Source organism: Mustela putorius, unplaced genomic scaffold (genome assembly GCF_011764305.1).
Source record: "Mustela putorius furo isolate JIRA1106 unplaced genomic scaffold, ASM1176430v1.1 tig00003834_pilon_pilon_pilon, whole genome shotgun sequence".
Taxonomy (NCBI): Eukaryota; Metazoa; Chordata; class Mammalia; order Carnivora; family Mustelidae; genus Mustela; species Mustela putorius.
Genome location: NW_025421987.1, coordinates 34,457,829 through 34,480,444, shown reverse-complemented (window position 1 = coordinate 34,480,444; position 22,616 = coordinate 34,457,829). Strand labels below are relative to the sequence as shown.

The 22,616-nt window shown below is 34.7% G+C and overlaps 1 protein-coding gene across 14 annotated transcripts in view; it reads right to left on the bottom strand.

Moving 5' to 3' along the window:
• DZIP3 (DAZ interacting zinc finger protein 3) overlaps nt 1-22,616 on the bottom strand; it is a 108,873-nt gene that overhangs the window by 23,336 nt on the left and 62,921 nt on the right. For 12 of the 14 annotated variants that reach the window (XR_006609080.1, XM_004769131.3, XM_045088315.1 and 9 more), the window contains 9 exons: nt 22,354-22,430; nt 20,042-20,659; nt 18,257-18,289; nt 17,172-17,341; nt 16,315-16,359; nt 12,087-12,112; nt 9,326-9,491; nt 7,832-7,927; nt 7,555-7,682 (listed from right to left, as the gene is read on the bottom strand). Coding sequence is in view for 13 of the 14 variants with exons in the window: in XM_004769131.3 (XP_004769188.1) it covers nt 7,555-7,682; nt 7,832-7,927; nt 9,326-9,491; nt 12,087-12,112; nt 16,315-16,359; nt 17,172-17,341; nt 18,257-18,289; nt 20,042-20,659; nt 22,354-22,430 (1,359 nt within the window). In the remaining variant the exon portion in view is untranslated. The remainder of the gene's footprint in view (nt 1-7,554; nt 7,683-7,831; nt 7,928-9,325; nt 9,492-12,086; nt 12,113-16,314; nt 16,360-17,171; nt 17,342-18,256; nt 18,290-20,041; nt 20,660-22,353; nt 22,431-22,616) is intronic. The other 2 variants (XM_045088319.1, XM_045088320.1) reach the window with 2 other exon arrangements.

The following is a 22,616-nucleotide window of genomic DNA, read 5'->3' as shown; positions in this document are numbered from 1 at the left end:
CATACTATATTCTTACCTCGAACTGAAATAAAATATTACTATGAAAACCATAAAGAAGAGAAAAATACATTTATAGTACTGTACTGTATTTATCAAAAAAATCTGCATATAAGCAGACCCATAGTTCAAACCCTTGTTGAAGGGTTAACTGTACTTAAAAAAAAAAAAAAACACATTAAACTTTTGAGATATCGAATTCATAGATTAATATGCAGGTGTAAGAAATAATACAGAGATCCCATGTACTCTTTACTCATATTCCCTCAATGTTAACGTCTTACAGAACTATAGTATAATAACCAGGATGTTGATAATGATACAGTCAAGACACTGAAGAGTTTTATCACAATATTTCATTTTGCTCCCATTCCCATTTCATCCTCCTAACCTTGAATCACTAAACTGTTTTCCATTTTTATGATTTTGTCATGTTAAAATTTTTGAACCTTTGTCATTTCAAGAATGTTATAGAAATGAAATCATACAGTATATAAGCTTTGGGGACTGACTTTTTTCACTCAACATAATTCTCTGTCTGCAAGGTCTGCAGTATTATCACTCTTTCATTCCTGATGGTGGTATATGTATCTCCTTTTTGTTTGTTTGTTTTGCTAGAGTTCTGTCAATTTTATTGATATTTCCAAAGAAACAGCTCCTTGTTTCAAGAATTTTCTTTATTGTTTTTCTGTTTGTAATTTTATTACTTCTAATCTTGATTAATTCCATCTGCTTGTTTTCAGTTATTTTGCTTTTTTTTCCTCTGGATTCTTGAGGAAGGAGCTTAGATTAGATTTGAGATTTTTTTTAACTCTTACAAATATGTACAGTTAGTGCAATAAAACTTCAAAGAACTACTTTAGCTGGTGTCCCACAAATTCCGATATATTGTATTTTAATGTTAATCCAGTTCAACACATTTTTATTTCCCTTTAAATGTTTTTGGACCCATGGATTAATTAGACGTGTGCTGTGTAGTTTCCAAGTGCTTGGAGATTTTCCTTTCTGGTATTGATTTCTTGTTTGACTCCATTTTGCTCTGAGTATATGTTTTGTATGATTTCAATGCTTTTAAATTTTTTGTTTTGTTTTATGGGCCAGGATATGTTCTATCATGGTATACTTCCTATGGCCACTTGAAAGCAAATGTATTCTGCTGTTGTTTGGTGACGTGTCTTATAAATATTGATTAAATCCTGTTGGTTGATGGGGTTGTAGAAATTCTACATCTTTGTTAATACAGAATTTCTATATCTGCTGCTATAGAAATTCTGTATCTTTCTATCTAGTAGTTCTATAAATTACTGAGAATATGGGCTGAAATCACCATTTATAACTGCAGGTTTTTCAATTTCTCCTTATAGTTCTATCAAGTTTGCTTCACATATATTGAGGCTCTATTGTTGGGTACATACACCTTTAGGTTGCTATGTCTTCCTGGTGAATTGGTCCTGTCATCATTGTGTAATGTCCTTCTTCATCTCCAGCAGTTTTTTGCTCTTAAGTCCATTTTATATAGCCATTCCTGCTTTTTATTTTTTAAAAGATTTTATTTATTTATCGGACAGACGGAGATCACAAGTACGCAGAGAGGCAGGCAGAGAGAGAGGAGGAAGCCGGCTCCCTGCTGAGCAGAGAGCCCGACGCGGGACTTAGTCCCAAGACCCTGAGATCATGACCCGAGCCAAAGGCAGCGGCTTAACCCACTGAGCCACCCAGGCACCCGGTATTATAATTTTTGATTCAAGCATCAAGTATGATTTAAGAAATTAATGAGAAATAGGATGGGCTCTTACTGTTTACCCCCCTCTTTACTCATTCTGATGTTCTTCCTGAAACTCCAAGCTTCTATTATCATTTCCTTTATGGTTACAGACCTTCCTTTTAGCCACTATTTAATGGTACCTTTAGTAGCAACAGATTCTTATAGTTCTCCTGAGACTTGTCTTTATTTTCCATCTTCCTAAAGGATACTTTTGCTGGATATAATATTCAAAATTCTTGTTTTCTGTTAGGTTTTTTTCTTCCAGTACTTAAATAATGTGCCACTTCCTTCTGGCCTCCATGGTCTCAGATGAGAAATTTGATGTCATTTGAATTAGTGTTCCCACATGTGTTCTCTGGTTCTTTCAAGATTTTTTGTCTTTAGTTTTCTGTTTAATTATGTGACTTAGCATGGACTTCTTTGGGTTTATACTATTTGGGATTCACTCAACTTCTTGAATTTGAAAATTTATGTATTTTACTTCATTTCTTTTAATTACCACCCCCTCCCCCATCTCTCTTCTCTCCTCCTGAGATTCTGGTAAGAACTTTAACTCTTTTATTGTCCCACAGGTCACTGAGACTCTGTTTTGTTTTGTTTTTTTTTTTTAAATAATCTTTTCCCTGGTTTATCTCCTCTCTGCTCTTCACATTAGGTAATGTCTTTTGATCTGTCTTCAAGTTCACTGGTTTAATCCTCTGTCAACTTTAACTTATTAGTAATTATATCCAGCAAAATTTTCAGTTATTGTATTTTTTAGTGTTTGAATTTCCTTCCTTTGTCCATTAGCACTACTGCTATTCAACATAGTACTAGAAGTCCTAGCCTCAGCAATCAGACAACAAAAAGAAATTAAAGGCATCCAAATTGGCAAAGAAGTAGTCAAACTATCACTCTTCACAGATGATATGATACTATATGTGGAACACCCAAAAGACTCCACTCCAAATCTGCTAGAACTTGTACAGGAATTCAGTAAAGTGTCAGGATATAAAATCAATGCACAGAAATCAGTTGCATTTCTCTACACCAACAACAAGTCAGAAGAAAGAGAAATTAAGGAGTCAATCCCATTTACAATTGCACCCAAAACCATAAGATACCTAGGAATAAACCTAACCAAAGAGGTTAGGAATCTATACTCAGAAAACTATATAGCACTCATGAAAGAAATTGAGGAAGACACAAAGAAATGGAAAAATGTTCCATGCTCATGGATTGGAAGAACAAATATTGTGAAAATGTCTATGCTACCTAGAGCAATCTACACATTTTATGCAATCCCTATCAAAATCCCATCCATTTTTTTCAAAGAAATGGAACAAATAATCCTAAAATTTATATGAAACCAAAAAAGACCTCGAATAGCCAAAGGAATATTGAAAAAGAAAGCCAAAGTTGGTGGCATTGCAATTCCAGACTTCAAGCTCTATTACAAAGCTGTCATCATCAAGACAGTATGGTACTGGCACAAAAACAGACATATAGATCAATGGAACAGAATAGAGAGCCCAGAAATAGACCCTTAACTCTATGGTCAACTCATCTTTGACAAAGCAGGAAAGAATGTTCAATGGAAAAAAGACAGCCTCTTCAACAAATGGTTTTGGGAAAATAGGACAGTGACATGCAGAAAAATGAAATTGGACCATTTCCTTACACCACACATGAAAATAGACTCAAACTGATGAAGAGAAAGGAATGTGAGAAAGGAATCCATCAAAATCCTTGAGGAGAATACAGGCAGCAACCTCTTTGACCTCAGCTATAGTAACTTCTTCCTAGAAACATCGCCAAAAGCAAGGGAAGCAAGGGCAAAAGTGAACTATTGGGACTTCATCAAGATCAAAAGCTTTTGTAGAGAAAAGGAAACAGTCAACAAAACCAAAAGACAACTGACAGAATGGGAGAAGATATTTGCAAATGATGTATCAGATAAATGGCTAGTATCCAAAATCTATAAAGAACATATCAAACTCAACACCCAAAGAACAAATAACCCAAGCAAGAAATGGGAAGAGGACATGAACAGACATTTCTGCAAAGAAGTCATCCAGATGGCCAAAAGAAACATGAAAAAGTGCTCCATATCACTGGGCATCAGGGAAATAAAAATCAAAACCACAATGAGATACCACCTCACACCAGTCAGAAAGGCTAAAATTAACAAGTCAGGAAATGACAGATGCTGGTGAGGATGCAGAGAAAGGGGAACCCTCCTACATTGTTTGTTGGAATGTAAGCTGTATAACCACTCTGGAAAACAGCATGGAAGTTCTTCAAAAAGTTGAAAATAGAGTTACCTTACAACCCAGCAACTGCACTACTGAGTATTTACCCTAAAGATACAAACATAGTGATCCGAAGGGGCATGTGCACCCAAATGTTTATAGCAGCAATGTCCACAACAGCCAAACTATGGAAAGAACCTAGATGTCCATCAACAGATGAATGGATAAAGAAGATTTGGTATACATATACAATGGAATACTATGTAGCCATCAAAAGAAATGATATCTTGCCATTTGCAATGACGTGGATGGAACTAGAGGGTATTATGCTTAGTGAAATAAGTCAATCGGAGAAAGACAACTATCATATGATCTCCCTGATATGAGGAAGTAGAGATGCAATGTGGGGGGTTTGGGGGGTAGGAAAAGAATAAATGAAACAAGACTGGATCGGGAGGGAGACAAACCATAAGAGACTCTTAAGCTCACAAAACAAGCTGAGGGTGGCCAGGGGGAGGGGAGTAGGGAGAGGGTGGTGAGGTTATGGATATTATGGAGGGTATGTACGATGGTGAGTGCTGTGAAGTGTGTAAACCTGGAGATTCACAGACCTGTACCCCTGGGGCTAATAATACATTATATGTTTATAAAAGAATAAAAATTATAAAATGAAAAAAAGAATTTCCATCCTTTTTTATAACACTTTTTTTGCTAAGATTTCCTAGGTTCTCATTTGTTTAAAGATAATTCAATTTTCTTGCTGAAGCACTGTTATGGTGGTTGCTTTAAAATCTTTGTCAGACAATTCTCAAATCTGAATCATTTTAAAGTTGTCTTTTGTTAACTGTCTTTTCTCTTTTATGTTGTGACTGTCCTAGTTCTTTGTATACCTAGGTATTTTGGATATTATGAGACTCTGGATTTAATTTTTTTTTCTTTTAGCAGGAAGACCCCTCTGTGTAGTGTGAGGGCTGAGTGGGTGTATATGTTTAGCTTTCCACTCAGCCCTGCTAACAACATCCCACCAAAACTGGACGCTGACATTCTGCCTCAAGGCAGATGAATGGTGTAGAAGTTCAGTCAGTCTCTCTTGGGTCCCACTGACATTTCCCAAGAAAGTGGGGCACCAACTCACTCTGCTTTTTGCCTCTGTATAAGATCAGCTTCCTGTTGGGCTCTACTAATACCAGGGAAGCAGAAAGCAGAGGGCTGACTCACACTGCTTTGTTGCTACAGGGTGGAGAGCAGGAGATCCATGTTGGGCCTCTCTGGCATCAGCTGGAAAGAGGGGAGAAAACATAGTGCCAACCAGCCCCGGGGTAGGAACTCAGCTCCCCATGAGGAGGTAGAGGTGAAACCTAGTATTGACCAGTCCCACCTCAGATTACCCTAAGTCTCTCTGATGCTGGGCAGAGGTAGAGGCTTAGCTTGCTACTGGATCACACCTATACTATCCTGGTAGCCAGAACACTACCTGCTTTTGTCTGGTGGGGAATGCAAGACAAGCTGGATCTCGGTACTGCTAATACTGCCCCAGCAAGGAGACCTGGTTTCTGCTATCTGCCATTGTTGGAACACATTAAGTAGTATGGAACCATTGGTGCTTGACTAGAATAGGTGAATACTGCCAAAAAGGCTTTCTGTTGTTACATCTCCCTTTTCCTGATCCTTTGGATAGAGACAATAATAAGCTTTTCTCAAAGGTTTATCCCTACCAGTTGGCTGTTCCAGGTTGGTGATTTCTTCGGTACCCGTCTATGATATACGGGAGACAATAACAAAAAGTCACTGTTGAATCATTCCTCATGTACCAAGGTCTCTAGACAGTTTGTTTCCATCTACCATTTAAAGTCCTTCTCTGCTTGTTTGTTCTGTTATATTCAAGGTGTTTTAATTTTAAGCAGGAGTATTTGCAAGGAAGAATACTATTTCTTGCTAGAACTAGAAGTTCCTCTGTTTAAGTAGTTTTAACAAATTTATCTGTATTCTCCATTAGCTCACAACGTGACATGTTTTGGTATCTTCTACATGTGCCTTACATAATTCTTCTCACATAATGAGCCCCTGATAAATGTCTGGTGAATGCTCCTTGTATGAAGACATATGCATCCCCTAAAATAGTCTGTTTGTAGTCTCAAGCATAAAAAGGGTGCCTGGGTCAGCTATCAGAGTCGAGGAAGATATCTATCCTCAGATGGTAAAGGAGAGAAGCAGCAGCTCATCTGCATGGATGACATTATTTTTCTGATCACTGATGTTATATAACATACACTTGGATTGGTCATTGCCATCCAAGCTAAAAGACAATGTTTTGAACCCCAAAGTGTGGATTCTTAAGTGACTATAGTCAGCTTAAATTTGCCAAAACCATCTTAGGTCCTTACCTCCTTGAACTTGAGGGATCTCTCTGACTCCACGGGATAAGCCAAAGTGTTTTTAACTGAGATTATGTTGTCAGCACTACGGCATCCAGTTTTCCCCCCAAATTTCTTCAAGGTTGGAGGACATCATATATGGAAGAAAATTTAAGACCTAAGTCTCTGCCAAATATTTCTCCAATTTCATAATTAATATGATGGACTCCTTACTCTAAGATACTCTCTAGAACTTGTCTATTCCCCCTATTAGCAGTCTAAGAACTCATGGATTTCAAATTAGACTTCATGGACAACTGGTATCCTGTAGCTATTTATTACTATTTATTAAAATAATATGTTACAGGGGCACTTGGGTGGCTCAGAGGGTTAAGCCTCCACCTTCGGCTCAGGTCATGATCTCAGGGTCCTGGGTTTGAGCCCCACATCAAGCTCCCTTGCTTGGCAGCGAGCCTGCTTTCCACCCTCTCTCTCTGCCTGCCTCTCTGCCTACTTGTGATCTCTCTCTGTCAAATAAATAAGTAAAATCTTTAAAAAAATAAAAAAATAAAAATAAAAAAATAAAAAACAATATGTTACAAATCATGTTAGTATCTCAACTGATATGATTGGAGACAGTGGTTAGTACAAAAAGAATAAAATGAGACACTCATTTTCCCCTATTAAGTCAGAATTTTTAGTCTTAGGCATTTACTACTTAAGAATATTAAGGGAATGTTGGAAGGGAAGAGTCTTCAGGAATTTGATTCATTTTTAATCTCTTGGTCTTGGAACACAGAAACTCTGAGAGACCAACATAAAAAAGCATTCAAATGATTTCATGGGTGTCTTTGAGAAACGTATTCCTCACATGCTATAAGAAACACCAAATCATTGGTCATATTTTTATAAATTAGAATCATGACCTGAAAGTTAATTATCTTTCTCATGTAATTCTATTATAATCACACTTGTTCAGCCAATACATGTAAAGCTTGATATACAGAGTGAGCACTTGCTTATTTCTCAGTCCATCTGCCAAGGCAAAAATACAGTTTGGTTTTTAACCAAGTACAGGCCTATAGTTGGCAGTTCTTAATGTGTGGTTATACTGCCACCTAGTGGCTACACAGGGATTATCTTTTAAAGATCGTGTTCATTATGGAGCAAATCCAGAATTTCCTGTTATCAACAGATTTGCACTTACTTGGAAACTTTATTGATTCCAAAAGCCACTTGTTGGTTCAGAGATGCAATGATTTTGTCTTTCTTCTTAATCTGCATTTGGTTTTCTTGCCACCGAAAAGTCACTGTTTTCAACTGTCTTTTGAAATCCTGATCAATGAAAATGTTACTTCATAGTTAATTCTGTTCAAGTCACCACATATTAAAAGAAAAAAAACAGGACCTTCAAAAAACTACCATTAAATTGAACATTTCAACTACTTCTGACTGGCTTCAGATAGAATGGCAAAAGTACTTACTTCACATTGATAGTGCAATTTATAAAGTTGCCTCTGCCGAGCAAGCTTTTCCTTCTCTGTTTCTCCATATTCTACAGTCACTTTGCTGGTTGAGCCCTAATGAGCAAACGGAATATGAATACCTTATTTTCCTTTAAAAAACCACTAATTCTTTAGTTAAAGAGGATTTAAAGTTGCCATCTAACTCCTATTCATGCTTTATGTCTCTATGCAAACATCACTTCTCTGATTAGTGCAGATAAACCTACCTCTCCCTAATTACAGCATTCACTAAATAATTCCACAGTTACTGGTCTATTGCTACTACCACTAGATAACATTACCTGCATGGTTACCATATTTTTAAGCTTTTTTTGGTAATGCCTTTGTTGTTCTAAAACCTGTTCAAGGTAGGCACTTATTATTCCCATTTTAGAGATGATAAAACTGAGTTAAGTAAGTTACCCAAGGTTACAAAGAAAAGTGGAGAAGCCTGAATTCTAACTCAGACAGCCATAAGTGCCCAAATAATTATTACTCAGTACCACCTTAGCTTAATATTCAACTTCTCCACTGGATTGTAAATACTACGATCACAGAGTTCTTGACATAAAGTGCTAAATATTTTTTGAATAAATGAGGGTATAAACATTTTCCAAAATGTGTGTCATACTTGTATTTTGGAACCCTCATAGCTATTGAATGAAAACCAAAGATCCTATATTTAAACTTTAGTCTGACATCCAAAGCTAAGAACATGTCATTTCAGTTGAAATATATGTATCCTATTATTATAATTGGAAAGGCGAAATGAGATATGGCAATTATCAGCCAGGGAATCATTTTTCTAAATGTACCCTTAGACAATCAATATTCCTACATATTATGGAACAGGTTATCATTAAATTACCTTATCATAAAGTGATCATTAAATTACCTTAGTACAGAATTCTCATTTAAATGAAGTGATTTTTCAAGTCATGTGCTTTGTCTGATTTAATCACTTTCATGAGTACTTATATACCTATGTACATCATTCCCAACAGTGACTACTACTAGGAAAGGAACCAAAGGGGGGAAAAAACAAAACAAAACAAAATAAACCACTGTTGTACATTAATATTTCTGTAGACATGTCATGTCTACAACCAGTTTAATTTTTTAAAAATGAAAGCACCTTAGTTTTACAAATTAAGTCAATGGGATTAAGCCAAGTTTTTTTTTCCCTTGTGGTACTTGAAAACCTTTCACAAGGAACGCATTTGTATTTAGCACTGTTTAATAGTTAAAGCCAGGAAATGGTTTGAGGGCTAAAGAGAAAAGTTTCAGCTCCCAAGGTTCTTTTTCCCTCTATCTACTCCTGTCCCTGGTCCTTCCTGTTTTTATTTGCTCCTCACAAACACAACACAGACCACTAGGCTGACATGTTGTTCAAAGAGTCATGGGAAAAACAAAGGTTAACAACTGTTTCTGGAAGAAGGAAGGGAGAGCTGTACCTCTTTCAGTCAGACTTACCTGCTCTATCATGTCCAGAATATGCAGTTCATCCAGGCTATAGAACTTGTCTTCAGTTGCAGAATCCTCTTGAATATCACTTATATCATCTTTCATAAATCCATTAACTGGGTGTAGATTTACTTGCTCTTTCTTCAACTGCTCTTCCTTTCCTATCATATTTGGGCTACAGTGGTGACATAATCAGTGTAATCTTTTATGATTGAGTGTTTTTCCTCTAAGCCATTGCTTCCCAAATATTGTATTGGTCTCATGTAATGTTCAGCATCAGAAGGGTTTATGGCTAAAAAAAGTTTAAACGTGCTCATATTGTATATTTCTCTTGATGATTCATAATGAATTTATTAAGCATATTTGAGACAGCACTCAATTGAGGTACCTATTCTGTTCATCCCAGTGTCTTCAAGAATTAGGAGAACATGGAGTTCATTTTTCAAATAATAACTGTTAACACCAGTTACTTTTAAGGAAACAACACTTTGGGAAATACTGACAAGCCTTTCCACCTCTGCTGTATTATTTTATCATCCCAGCATTCTTGACAAGTAGGTTGGTTAATTTGATTAATTTCATTGTTTAGGTCCAGTGTACATAGCTGCCTTCCAGTGAACATTTATTTTTTTTATTTTTTAAAGATTTTATTTATTTATTTGACAGACAGAGATCACAAGTAGGCAGAGAGGCAGGCAGAGAGAGAGGAGGAAGCAGGCTCCCTGCTGAGCAGAGAGCCCAATGCGGGGCTGGATCCCAGGACCCTGAGACCATGACCTAAGCTGAAAGCAGAGGCTTTAACCCACTGAGCCACCCAGGCGCCCACAGTGTACCTTTAAATAGAGGATTGCAAATAGCAACATAAAGTAGATTTAAAAATGGAGGTTTCTTTGGGAATAGGACTTAACAACAACAACAAAGAAACTGCAGTAATATGGATTTCAGTAACTAGAAAACCACTAAAAAAAGAATGAAAATACTATAAATGCAATGACAATTAGCTCAGTTCTATAACTGTGTCTAAAAGTTTAAATGCATGCTACTCTCCTTTCAAATTGGCCTGCTATTTATAAATTTCCTTCTTAATCTCATTAAATGATAACAAGAAATAGTACTTTTACTTGTAACATAAATGACTTGATTAGTGAATAGAAAGAAAGTAGATAACTCCAGGATGCATTATTACTTCTTTCAGGCACTGAGACCTGGAAAGCAAAGGCATCTAATTCTTGCACAGTAACTTGTAAAACACTATAAAATAGCATTAGGTATCACTAAGGTATTCTAGAATGATTCAAACTTTTGGAAAATTCAATGAAATCAATTGCCTGTGTAGACCACTGGTTCCCAAACTCAATTAATTTTTCAAATTACCTGAAGAGCTTTTTTAAAATTATTATTTTTGCAGGTACCCAGGCAACTGTAAATACATAGAAAAATCTGTATTTTTGGAAAGCTCCAGAAGATTATTCCTAAATTTTTAAAGTTTACTAATAGGATTGTGATAATATAGGAAAATGTTCATATCAATAAGATGCAAACTGAACCATGTGGTAAAATTACGTGAAAATTAGGATTGAAAACACTTCAACAAAGAAAATTGTTAATCACAGACCTCTACCCCTGGGGCAAATAAAATATGTTAATAAAAAAAAAAGAAAAAGAAGAAAATGTTAAGGGAAGTATGAAGCAAATGTGGAAAAACAGTGTCATTGCTGAATCAGGATACCAGTTACAAATATTAATGTAGATGTATATAATTCTCTTTACTTTTATGCATATTTGAAAATTCTCATATGAAAACAAAGGTCCCTGGGTAATTTGATAATCATTCAGGTTTGGGTCCACACTGTAGGTAAAATAAGCAGAATGACTGACAGCACTGTTTCAACCTTTTGTAAGTTATTCTTATGGCACCTAGAGCTGACTTGAAAAAAACTAAAAGCAAAAAACTATTGTTCTAGTATTGTTTTGCTCAATTTGTTGCCTTGACACAGAGCATGAAAACCCATCTTGGATGATGAACCATTTACTTATCAACCAGATCACTCCATTATCAGTGAGGAAATATCATGATACTATAAGTGAGGACTTTAAAGTTAAAATGTGTTGTTGCTGCCATTTTAAAGATCTTAATAATTTATGTCCTCACATGAATTTTCTAAAGTTATCAATTTTCAATTATCAAACTTTTTGGTGGTTATAATGAATCTCTTCACTACTGTTATCCCTACTTCCATCCTCTAATGCACTGTCATGAATCACATAGTTGTATAATAACAGCGACCTTCAGACACTAAAAGGTTGCCAGTGTAAAGGTTCAAAATTCATGGTTAACAGTTGGGATTAAAAACAACAAGCTATGCGTTAAATAAACAAACCAAATCAAAACAAACTCTTCTGTAAAAGAGGTCATTAGGGCAAATAATGATCTGTTCTTTAAATCTTACTTAAATTTAGATTTGGCTAACCACAATCTAGACTATATTTTAAAAGATTTCTATGCTGGATCCAAATTAATCTTTGAATAAAAAAGCAGTTAGTACTGGGTGACTCTTGAGTAGCCTTGAATAAAAAGGGTGAGAGATTCTATTCTCCCAAAGTAAATGATAATTGAACTTTTTATCATTCTGTTAAAAAGTGTTAAGTTATTAAGATAAGGGATTGTCCTTTCTTATTTTAAAACACTTTCCAAGGCAAGGCTGTGTCATACTGGCAAAGCAGACTTTGAAAACAGTAAGAAAAATTTAAAAATTAAATAAATACTTACCCTTGCTCTTCTTTTGATTCCTTATTCTGAAAAACAGCATCAGGAATTAGTAATCTATATGAACTATGTCTGTACAGCATAGTGATGTAAACTACATTTAGATCAGTGTTTCTCAAACTTTTTGACCACAATCAAAATAAAACATTTCACATCATAATGTAAATGCACTTATATACAGAACTTTATACCTAAGTATAAAACTGAAATTTAAGTTCCACCAAATAAACTTTACCCATAGTGTATGTGTTATGGAGTGCATGTCTGTGCCCTAATTCATATACTGAAACCTTAATTCCCCAGTGTGATGGTAACTGGAGGTAGGACTACTAGAAAGTAATTAGGTTTAGATGATGCTATGAAGTCCTCATGATGGAATTAGTGCCCTTATAAGAAGAGACCCAGAGCTAGATCTCTTGCTCTTGTCTATGCTCTCTTTCTCTCCACAATGTAATGATACAGCAAAAAGTTAGCCATCTGCAAACTAAGAGGGCCCGCATCAGAGACCAAGTCTTCTGGTACCTTGATCTTGGACTTCCCAGACTCTAAAACTGTGAAAAATAAATAAATGTTTCTTCCTTAAACCACCAAGTCCATGGCAGTTTGTTATAGCCGCCTGAACTAAGACACTATGTGATGAATTCTGAAGCTTTTTTTATTCCTACTAATTCTATCTTTTTATACAATGGTAGTTGTGACCCACTAAGTTGATTTTGTAATCTACCACTGAGTCATGAAACAACTTAAAAATTAGTGATTCAGATATTGGAAATAAGTACTGGAGCTGTTTGCACCTACTGGTAATCTTGGGACAGAGTATATGTAATTCTCCTTTATAGAATACTATACTAACTACAAGAGTTCTTGAAAAATCTACACATAAGGTAAAAGCAGACTGTTATATTAAGAAATCTTACAGAAAAAGAAGTGTTAGGAAGATCACAATGTTAAAAAATGTTAAATGTTAAAAAACCCTGAACTTTAATTTCATTAAAGTAAAATTATAAAGGCAACATAATATATAAAGGTAATATCAATAACACATACTAATTAAGAGTATTAATTACTTTTATATATTACCCTTCTATTAAGAGTTTAATTACTTTTATATAAATTAGAGTATTAACTCTACTACTACCTCATTTACAAGAAACTTCAGGGTCTTCCCCACAAATTTCACGATCTGTTTTGCTTTATTTCTTTATATTAAGAGAATTTTTGCATCTCAGTGTCTGATCTATGTCCAATGCCAATCTGATTCTATAATTTAGAATTATCAACTCCCACCTTGGTTCCAGTGTACCTAAATAACTGAATAGAAAGACATCTGGTTGTTCATAATGAACAGCTAGTATAGCTGATTAATTTCTGGAACTTTTTAGGTCTTCCCATGACAACTTTTTGTCAACACATTCATCAGTCTATTCGACATTCATCTCAGCAACTTCTCTCCTGTAGAGAGTACACCCAATTTGAAGGGCTAGATTTACTTCCTGCCAGGTTTCTTTTTTTCCCAAAGTCTTTTATTCTTCTGTCATCTGCTTTACTTCCCCTTTCCATCCTTAACCCTTAATTCCCCTGGATGGGAGGTGGGAATAGGAAGGAGGACCTACTTAACACCCAAAAGACTTATTTATAATTTGAATATATTAGAGGCTGAATACGAAATTCCTAAATGAAGAAGAGTGACTACAAAGTCTATCTACTAGTTACAAGTTATCTGTACTGTCCCCTCTATTTGCTATACAAATTTTACTTTTTATCATATTCTTCCAGAGTCTCTGATAGATCTTTGTAGGACTTCAACCAATGTTAGGTAGAGATATTGCAAAACAAATCAAAACATATCATTAACAGAGGACACATCTTCATTCATAGGGACTTTGTTCTTATTCTGCTTAACACAAGCTAATTTCTGCTAGAATTTTTCATGAGGAAAACTCCTGATTAGAGAATGTGATTGAGTTAGGTTTGTACAACAGGTTGCTTACACTGTAGCTAGAAAATTCTTTGTACCTATAATAACAAAGTATATTAATAGGACAATTTCTGTAAAACAGTCCTATGTAAAAATCTCAGCATTTTTAGGTCATATACTTTAAAATTTAGATAAAGAAGATATAAGATCTCTCTTTTAATGTTCAAATCTTATCTTGATAAAATTATCTTCAAAGTATCTCATCTTCTTCGAATAAAAAAAATTGGAGAAAAAAACTTAGGTTGTTATAAACAATAAAAAAAATCCTGACATTTGGAGTGCCTGGGTGGCTCAGTGGGTTAAAGCCTCAGCCTTCGGCTCAAGTCATGGTCTCAGGGTCGTAGGATCAAGCCCTGCATCGGGCTCTCTGCTCAGCGGGGAGCCTGCTTCCTCCTCTCTCTCTTTCTGCCTGATTTTCTGCCTACTTGTGATCTCTGTCTGTCAAATAAATAAATAAAATTTAAAAAAAAAAAAAACCTGACATTTAATAAGATTTTCAGTATTACTAGCATGTGAAGTTCTGAGCTGTGTTTCCATTTATTTCCATTTGTGTTTACTCTCTATTTAATTTCAATTTGACATAAAAGTGGGACTTTCTACATTTAACTAAAATTGAGAATCTGAGTAACCATATTTTAATTTTTTGGAAGAAACAAACTATCTACCTTTGGTCTGACAGCTGTGCATTTACTTGGCCAGCTTTATGAAGTATTAGACCTGTATTAGTATTAGTATTAGACCTGTATTAGGCCAGCTTTATGAAGTATTAGACCTGGATTTATTAATGTTTGCCAAAAGCTTAAAAATATCAACTAAAATAACAGACCAGATTGTGTTTTGTCATACAAGAATTGCCTAAAAATAAGCCTTTTTTTTTAAATTTTTTTCTTTTTTTTTCATTAAAAAAATTTTTTTAATTATGTGGTTAGTCACATATAGAATATCATTAGTTTTTGATGTAGTGTTCCAACATTCATTGTTTGAAAAGTAAGTCTTCTTATTCATCTTTTAAAAAATATAACTTAATTTTCAAAATAACTTTTGAATAAAATGGTAAGTTATAATAAATGCTGGTTACAAATATGGAAATAATAATGATATTTTATTGATCAGAGCATAAATAACCTTTATTTTGTTCTTCACCAAAGTGTTTTATAACTTTCCCTTCATTGTGTTAAATTTCATTTATGATTAAAATCTGTATATACTCCCAAAAGACTAGGTAATAGGGGCTTACAAGATTGTAGTTGGGCAAATATTCTCACTGAATTTATTATATAATCTACAGAGTACATCTAGATTTTAAGTAGATATTTCAGGCCAGAAAATAACACTTTTTTTTTTTCACTATAAAGTTTGCAAAGCATAATGGGTAGCTACTATGCTTGATAAAAACAACAACAAAAAAACCTCTTGAGTCCAAATTCATAGAAATCTACAAACATAAAGAGTGAACCAAACTGTAAAGGAACTTTGGCAATCATGATATGTCAATGTAGGTTAAAGAACTGTAACAAATGTACCACTCTACTGGGGGATGTTAATAATGGGGAAAGTTATTCATGTGTGAGGGTCAGAGATACATGGAAAACCTCCCTTCAATTTTGCTCTGAACAACAACAATAAAATCGCACCAGAAATATAGTCATAGTTAAATAAAAAATTAAGCCAAAAACAAGACTCAACTTTCCTTTGTAATTTTCCAATCAATTAAGAATTTTTTGCTAAAACTGCTATAGACAGTATTTTGCAACTGGCAAAATAAAGAAAAGGAATGAATGAAGCTTCCTGAATTTGTTCCATTTTTATACATTATTGCATTATTGAGAGTCTTGGACACAAAAAAGAAAATCAACACTTATTAAGGTTTTGAAAAATGCATCTGAATGTATCACTAAAAATATGATGAGAAGCAGTTTTTCAAACACTGAGAAGGCATTTTTTAAATGAGAGTGGTATGCAGAAATTAGTGAAATTTCCAAATAACTACTTCAGTTTCTCATTTGTATATTTAAATGTGTAATTACGATTTAGTCAAGTGAAATAGGACACACTGTGAGTTTAAATCAATCAGGATCTAATATATATAGACCTCTCTATAGCCACATATTCAATAAACTCTTGATATTTCTAAGTTATTTATGCTATATGTCTACTTGAATTAATTTTAAGTTCTAACAGTGAGTCCATGTATTAAATCTAAGTGTTCATAATTAGACATACCTCTATTATAATGCTAATACAGTCACTTACCTTTTTATTCTTAGTCTTTTTCTTTTTCTTTGGTTTACTCTTAACCTGACCAAAAAAAAAAAAAATCAATTAATATACAATTCAAAATACACAATAAGCTATTTTGCAAAATATATTTCCTCTAACCACTGAAGTCTTTTGTTTTCTAATATTAAATATCACATTCTCTTCCTAGATTCTACAGAAAATTATTTTCATTTTCACTTTGATTTGAATCTCAGTCTCCTGCTCTTGCGAATTCATTTATCTATAAAGGGATAACATATCAATGGATAGGCTATAGAAGAAAAGCTCAGAGGTCCTCATTTGCATATGTGCATGCATGAGCAACAAAGGAGGAAAGGACTTTAAAAAAATCAACATATTCAAGTCCATAAGAGGAAAAATTAAGTCTGGGAGTAATTTAGTGACCATATAATAACTGTTGAAGAAATACAGTAATACCATCCTGCATGATTTTAATTCTACCCTCGTGCAAATGGCATTGAAATATAAATATCCCTGTTTGCTTCTTTCTCTCTTCTTCTATTCCCCATTATGCTTTCTTCTACTTTCTATTAACTCCCAATTACTCAAGATGAAGAAACATGTTCATAAATCTAGCATAGTGTCCGGCACATAACAAGTGGTCAGTAAATGCTGGCAAAATAAATGGTTAAGGCAGAAAAAAAAAAAAAAGGTTAAGGCAGGAAAGATTTTGGAAGAAGTACCAGGGAAAGAAGCATTCCAATTCAAACTCTATGTAAACACTATGATAAACATAAACTAAAATCATCTGGGATGCTGTAAGTATAGCACATGCAACAAACTAAAGGCCCTGATTAAGTTCTAATTTAAATATTAATGAGAGCTTATACTTCCTGGAGATCTTTAACAGATTCTGTTGAAGATTCACTGGGTATTGATGCTCCATCTTTATTCATTTCTGCTAACTGTATTTCGGGGTTTGATTTCACGTTTATATTGTACTCCATGAGGGGTGGACTTAGTTCTTCTTCCTCGTTCTGTAACTCTTCTATTTCAATACCTAAATGTTAAAAATAAAAACACTCAAAATCGGGCTGCATACAGTTTTTGCCTCATCACTATGATAAACATATCTCTCCCCCTAATAAAACACCATCCCAGGAACAGAAATAGAAGATATCTTACTCTGTTCCATTACTAGATGAAAATGAAATGCCCATTTGTCAATGACCAGATAGGTACAGATACTAGCCTAGAACCAATCAGTACAAACCCAAATGCTAAGATACTTTACTATTATCTTAAAAAGACTCTAAATATTAGATAATCTAGAACTTTAGTCGACTCTAAATACCAAGTTTTTGAGGATCCTGACATTGACCTTAATACTGCAACAAGTATAATTTTAGGATAATGAACATTCTTTATTTCTAACTTAAACATTTTTATTGTTTAAGTATAATTTTACTCCAAACAAAACCCATGGTGTTGTTTTCTCACGTATAATTTTACTGGCACAATATGAATTGCATTAAAAAAACACACACGCACAAAGAGCACAAAAATGGAAATTTAAAAAATTAGCAATTTACCACTTGGCAAAAAGAGTATATATAGTTTAACAATGGATAATTAACCAGATAAAAGCTACATAAGCTAAAGAGTAGCATATATGAGCAGGTAGAGCAAGCAGGTAGACATTTCTGCCTGTGTAAGTATCCAATGTGTTAAAAAGTTAACAAACTATATTGGGTAAATCCTGCAGCACATGCACTAAGACCAAAGCAGAGTAAAAAGGCTCATACTACATTCAGCTGACCAGTAGTTATATGACCACATGATTTTCCAAGCTTATAACAACAAACAATTATAGTTTATCATATAGTTTATCTGACCAAATAAAATGCCTATAAGTATCCCCTAGCTGTCCCAAGTTGAAAGGTCACCCAGGCACTTTGTTTATAAACATACTTACGTTGACTGCCTGTTATTGACTGTAGAGCAATTCCTATGATACATAAAGAAAAAATTTAAGATGTACAACTGCAAATGCAACCAAAAAATATCTGACTGGGACTAAGAAAAGTCAGAAGATTTTTACACTGCACCAATAACTTTTATAACTAACTGGAAGCTAATTATAACATGAGGTTATAAACTCATGTTTAGAAAAAGAAAACAAAATTTTTATAGTTCATAGTAGATAATGCACATTCTTATCATTTAAGAAGTCTAAGGTAATGAAGTAATAATAGTGAATTATGAAGTAGACCTCTGTTGAAAGTTTGAGCATTTTTTTTTTAGCAATATGAATTATCCTGATCGGTCTTCTCTCTTTCTTGCCCATTAATATTTATTAAACACTTACAATGCATCAGGCTCTATTCGGCTCTAGATATTGAATGATGAAGAAATAAAACAACCTTTACAGTGATTTAGTGGAAACAGTGGATATTAACCAAACAAATGAAAATAGCAATTGTAATAACTACTAGGAAAGAGACAGAAGATACTAGGATAGCCTCTATTAAAAAGACTTGGAAGTTTTTCAGTCTACAAAAGTGAGAACAGACTGCCTGAAATGCTTCGAATTTATTCAGTGCTCAAGTATTTCCCAAATATTACCTTTATTCTCATTTGTTATTAAAAATCTCAATAAAGTAAATGTAAAAAAAAGTCTCTTATTTTAAGTCAAGGGTTCTTGCATGACTTTCTCAAATCATGAAAGTCAGCATTTTCTTCTTTTATGCTCAAAGAAAGCTTTTAAAGGATTAAGCAGGAAAACATAATGGTATCCCAGAACCTTAGTAAAAGGATTGTTATTGGGGCCTAGCAATTATCTCTGCAGAAAATCTGGACCAGTTCAGCAATTACTAGACACCTACTAAGCTGTATGGTTACATAATATTAGTGTGGTCATCAGCTGCTCACTAGGTAATACAACTAATAACCTGGGACTAGGTAAAGTCACCCAAAATAGCACAGTACAGGTTTCAGTGATGCTGAGATGCCTTGAACTCAATTCTCCATGATGGCAAATGAGAAGCTATCCAGGAATGTTGAAGAGGAGATACAAAGTCTTTCCTATATCAAGAGACAATGTCCGGGAAGGGCTATTGCTGACCTTGAATACTTGCATAAACATTGTTTGTTTGTTTGAAATTACTCATGGGCATGGCCAATGGACAGCTATCAAACTTTTAAACTAAATATCATGGTTCTGCTGGAAAGGAGGAGAAAACATATATCCCCGGTGTATCCTTGAAACACATGGAACCTGTTTTCCATGGTTTTCCTTAATTTTATAGTAGTGATAACCTTCAACAATTCCTTTCTAAAAACAAAAACTCAACAAGTCAAGAGAAATCCTCTTGAATTGTTAACTTTCCCCTACTTTGATCTCAATAAGGCAAAACTTTTTAGTTCCTGCATTATAATACATTTCTATGTTTCTATACCTTTATTCTTGTTTCCTTCTGAAATGTCCTTCTCCATCTTCTTCACTGGGCTAATTTTTACATGTCATTTAAAGATTCTTTAAATATTACACTCTCCAGAAAGGTTTTCTTGGACTCTCTTAGAGTAGGATTTCCCATGGTATTCTGGAACATTTCTAGCACTATGATTTTTATGAGTTTCTTGATGAGTCTATCCTCCCAAGAATGTGAATTCACTGAATCTCCTGCACTTAGCCCTGTGTCTGGCACATGGCAGATACTCAGTGAAGATTTACCAGGTGAAGTAAGTAATTATTTTGTACCTTGTTGATAGCAGGATAACATCCTCTGGATGATTTCTGGTACTGGTATGCCTAGGTAGATAGACAGTTGATGGTAATCGAGGGAGATATTCTCAATGGGATTCTCCTTCACTTTCTCAATATCCTCTTGCTTCATCCCAAGGCGCAGAAGAATATCTGAAACTTTTTTCCAAATTGAATTGAATTGTGACTCAGTGAGACCATTCATCAAAATCTCACTAAGGAGGATATCCCTGTATTTGCACAGCCTCAAGATGTCTGCAGACTTAGAGAGATCAGAAGATGTTGGTTCCATATTCCAGCCTTTTTTGGGTGCAGGGAATACATTCAAATGCTTTATGAGAGCTAAGAGGAGGTACAAGTCAAACTGTTTGGACTGTGGTAGCTCCTTGTTTGGGGGATAAAGCAGATGCCATGCTCCACCCAAAGGGTGATTGGTCCAAAGATGGTTGTAGTAGGGTTCCAGCACATTCTTGTGTATAAGAAGCTCTTTTTTCAAAAGAGGGGGTGGCATAGCCTCATCAAATATTTGCCGGACAATGTCAGTACCAGAAATGATAATTATATGAAGCAGGTGATAGAAATAATTATAATCAAGTTTGAAGATAGGCATTTCATCTGAAAATGAATTTTGAGAAGTCAAAACATTCCACGTTAATGCTCTTTTTCCATGTGGTCTTTTGTATTACATCCTAAGCTCCTGTAGGACAGGGACTATTCCAAAAGAATGAAGTACAATACAGTGCTTTGCCATAGCCAGTGCTCAATAAGCATGCTGCTGTCTAGCTGTCAAAAAATCCCAACAAAAACAATATATTCCCAAGCAAAAGTAATCACAAAGACTAATCACACAGAAGCCTTTCAACCATCCAGGGTTTTGTTCAAGTAAGTGAGCTTTGGCAACCAAATGGCATAAAAAATATTAAGCCTTTGAAAATTCTGAAGACTCTCAAGAATGGTAACTGCCAGTGTTTAATTATACTTTATTTAAGCAACTACGTTTTATCTTAATCAGCACTGTCCAGTAAAACTTTCTGTGATAAAAATGTCTTAAGATTTGGTCTACTAGCCACTGAACACCAGAAAAGCTGCTTTTTTGACAAAGGAATTGAAACTGAATTTTATTTAATTTTTATTAATTTAAATAGCCACATATGGCTAGTGGCTACCATATTAGACAGTATAGAGCTTTATCAAAAAATATAAAGTGACAAAAAATATAAAGTGACTTAATGCCTTAATGCCTACTACTGGAAGTGTAGTCCACAGGCCAGCAGTGGCATCTGTAAGGGAGCCTCTTAGAAATTCAGAATCTTAGCATCCCTCCCACCACCACCCCCAACCCAGAGCTACTGAATTGGCACCTGTGTTTTAACAAAATCACCAGATGATTTAAATATATATTAAAGTTTCAGACACGCTGACCTGATGATGATGTTCTTACCCTCTCAAAAAACAAATTAATGACTAAGTTTATTATTAAGATATTTATTTCATCAATGAAATGGAATAAAACATGAGAATGAACTACTTTGTATTTTCCTAGTTTAACAGCACCTCCAAAGAAGGAGAGTAGACTGAGATGAATTAGAAAGTAATAAGAACTTGATATAAGATGGTATATTTTTATATAAGTATCCAAATATGTATTTATTATAAAATGCAGCTTTATTATTTTATCCTTCATGATTCTATGTTTTGAGAAATTTTAAAACTAATATTCTTGTTTGATGTACTTGACACACTGTGGAGGCAAGCAAGGTTACAAAGCAAAAGGCCCAAGGAGCTTTCTCTCACTGGCCAAAGAAGATGCTAACTGGGATCAAGAACGTTCATTTCCCCCTAGCAAGAAGGACTGGCACCAAACTATTCTTCCATGGGAGTAGGAGCCCGAAAGTATCCAAGTGCTAAATGGCTGGCATTTCTTAGCATACTGCTGAACAGCTGGCACCTAAGTTTAGACTACTTGGCTTTGAGCCCAAAATTTTAGCTCTATTAAAAGGGAATGCAACAAGAAGAGATGCTGGTAGGTAACACCTGCTGGAGTCCAATCTTACTGGATAGTGACAGTTTTATATACACTAGACCTAACAAACTTCTCTACAGGATGCCAAGGTAATATTAAACCCACACACCTGCTGATTTCTGTCCATGAATTCCAGCCTATGCCAAGTGATGCTTGCTTAGTGTAAACCCAAGCCCAGTGAATGACAAACATAAGCACATGGTTGTTAATGGCACGATACTGTACAGAACAAGTCAAAACTTTTAATACGGTTTTCAAGAGGAGGCATAGAAGAATAAAACAGTACCTTTTGTACTAAATTTTAAACTGATCTTCGGTCTTATATCAGTATCAGTAATTTTCAGAGACATTAACTTTTTATAACTGCAAGTAGAAAAAAATTAAGTTACAGTTAATAACAAAGTCGGTCAAGATTTCTGGCATCAGCATGGCTAAGTAAGTAAGCACTTTCTTTCCCTCCTTCTCCTGGAAAAACTTAAAAACAAAGGAGAAAAGGGAATGAACAAACAAAATGCACTAACCCCACATTGTCATTTTCATTGGAATTAT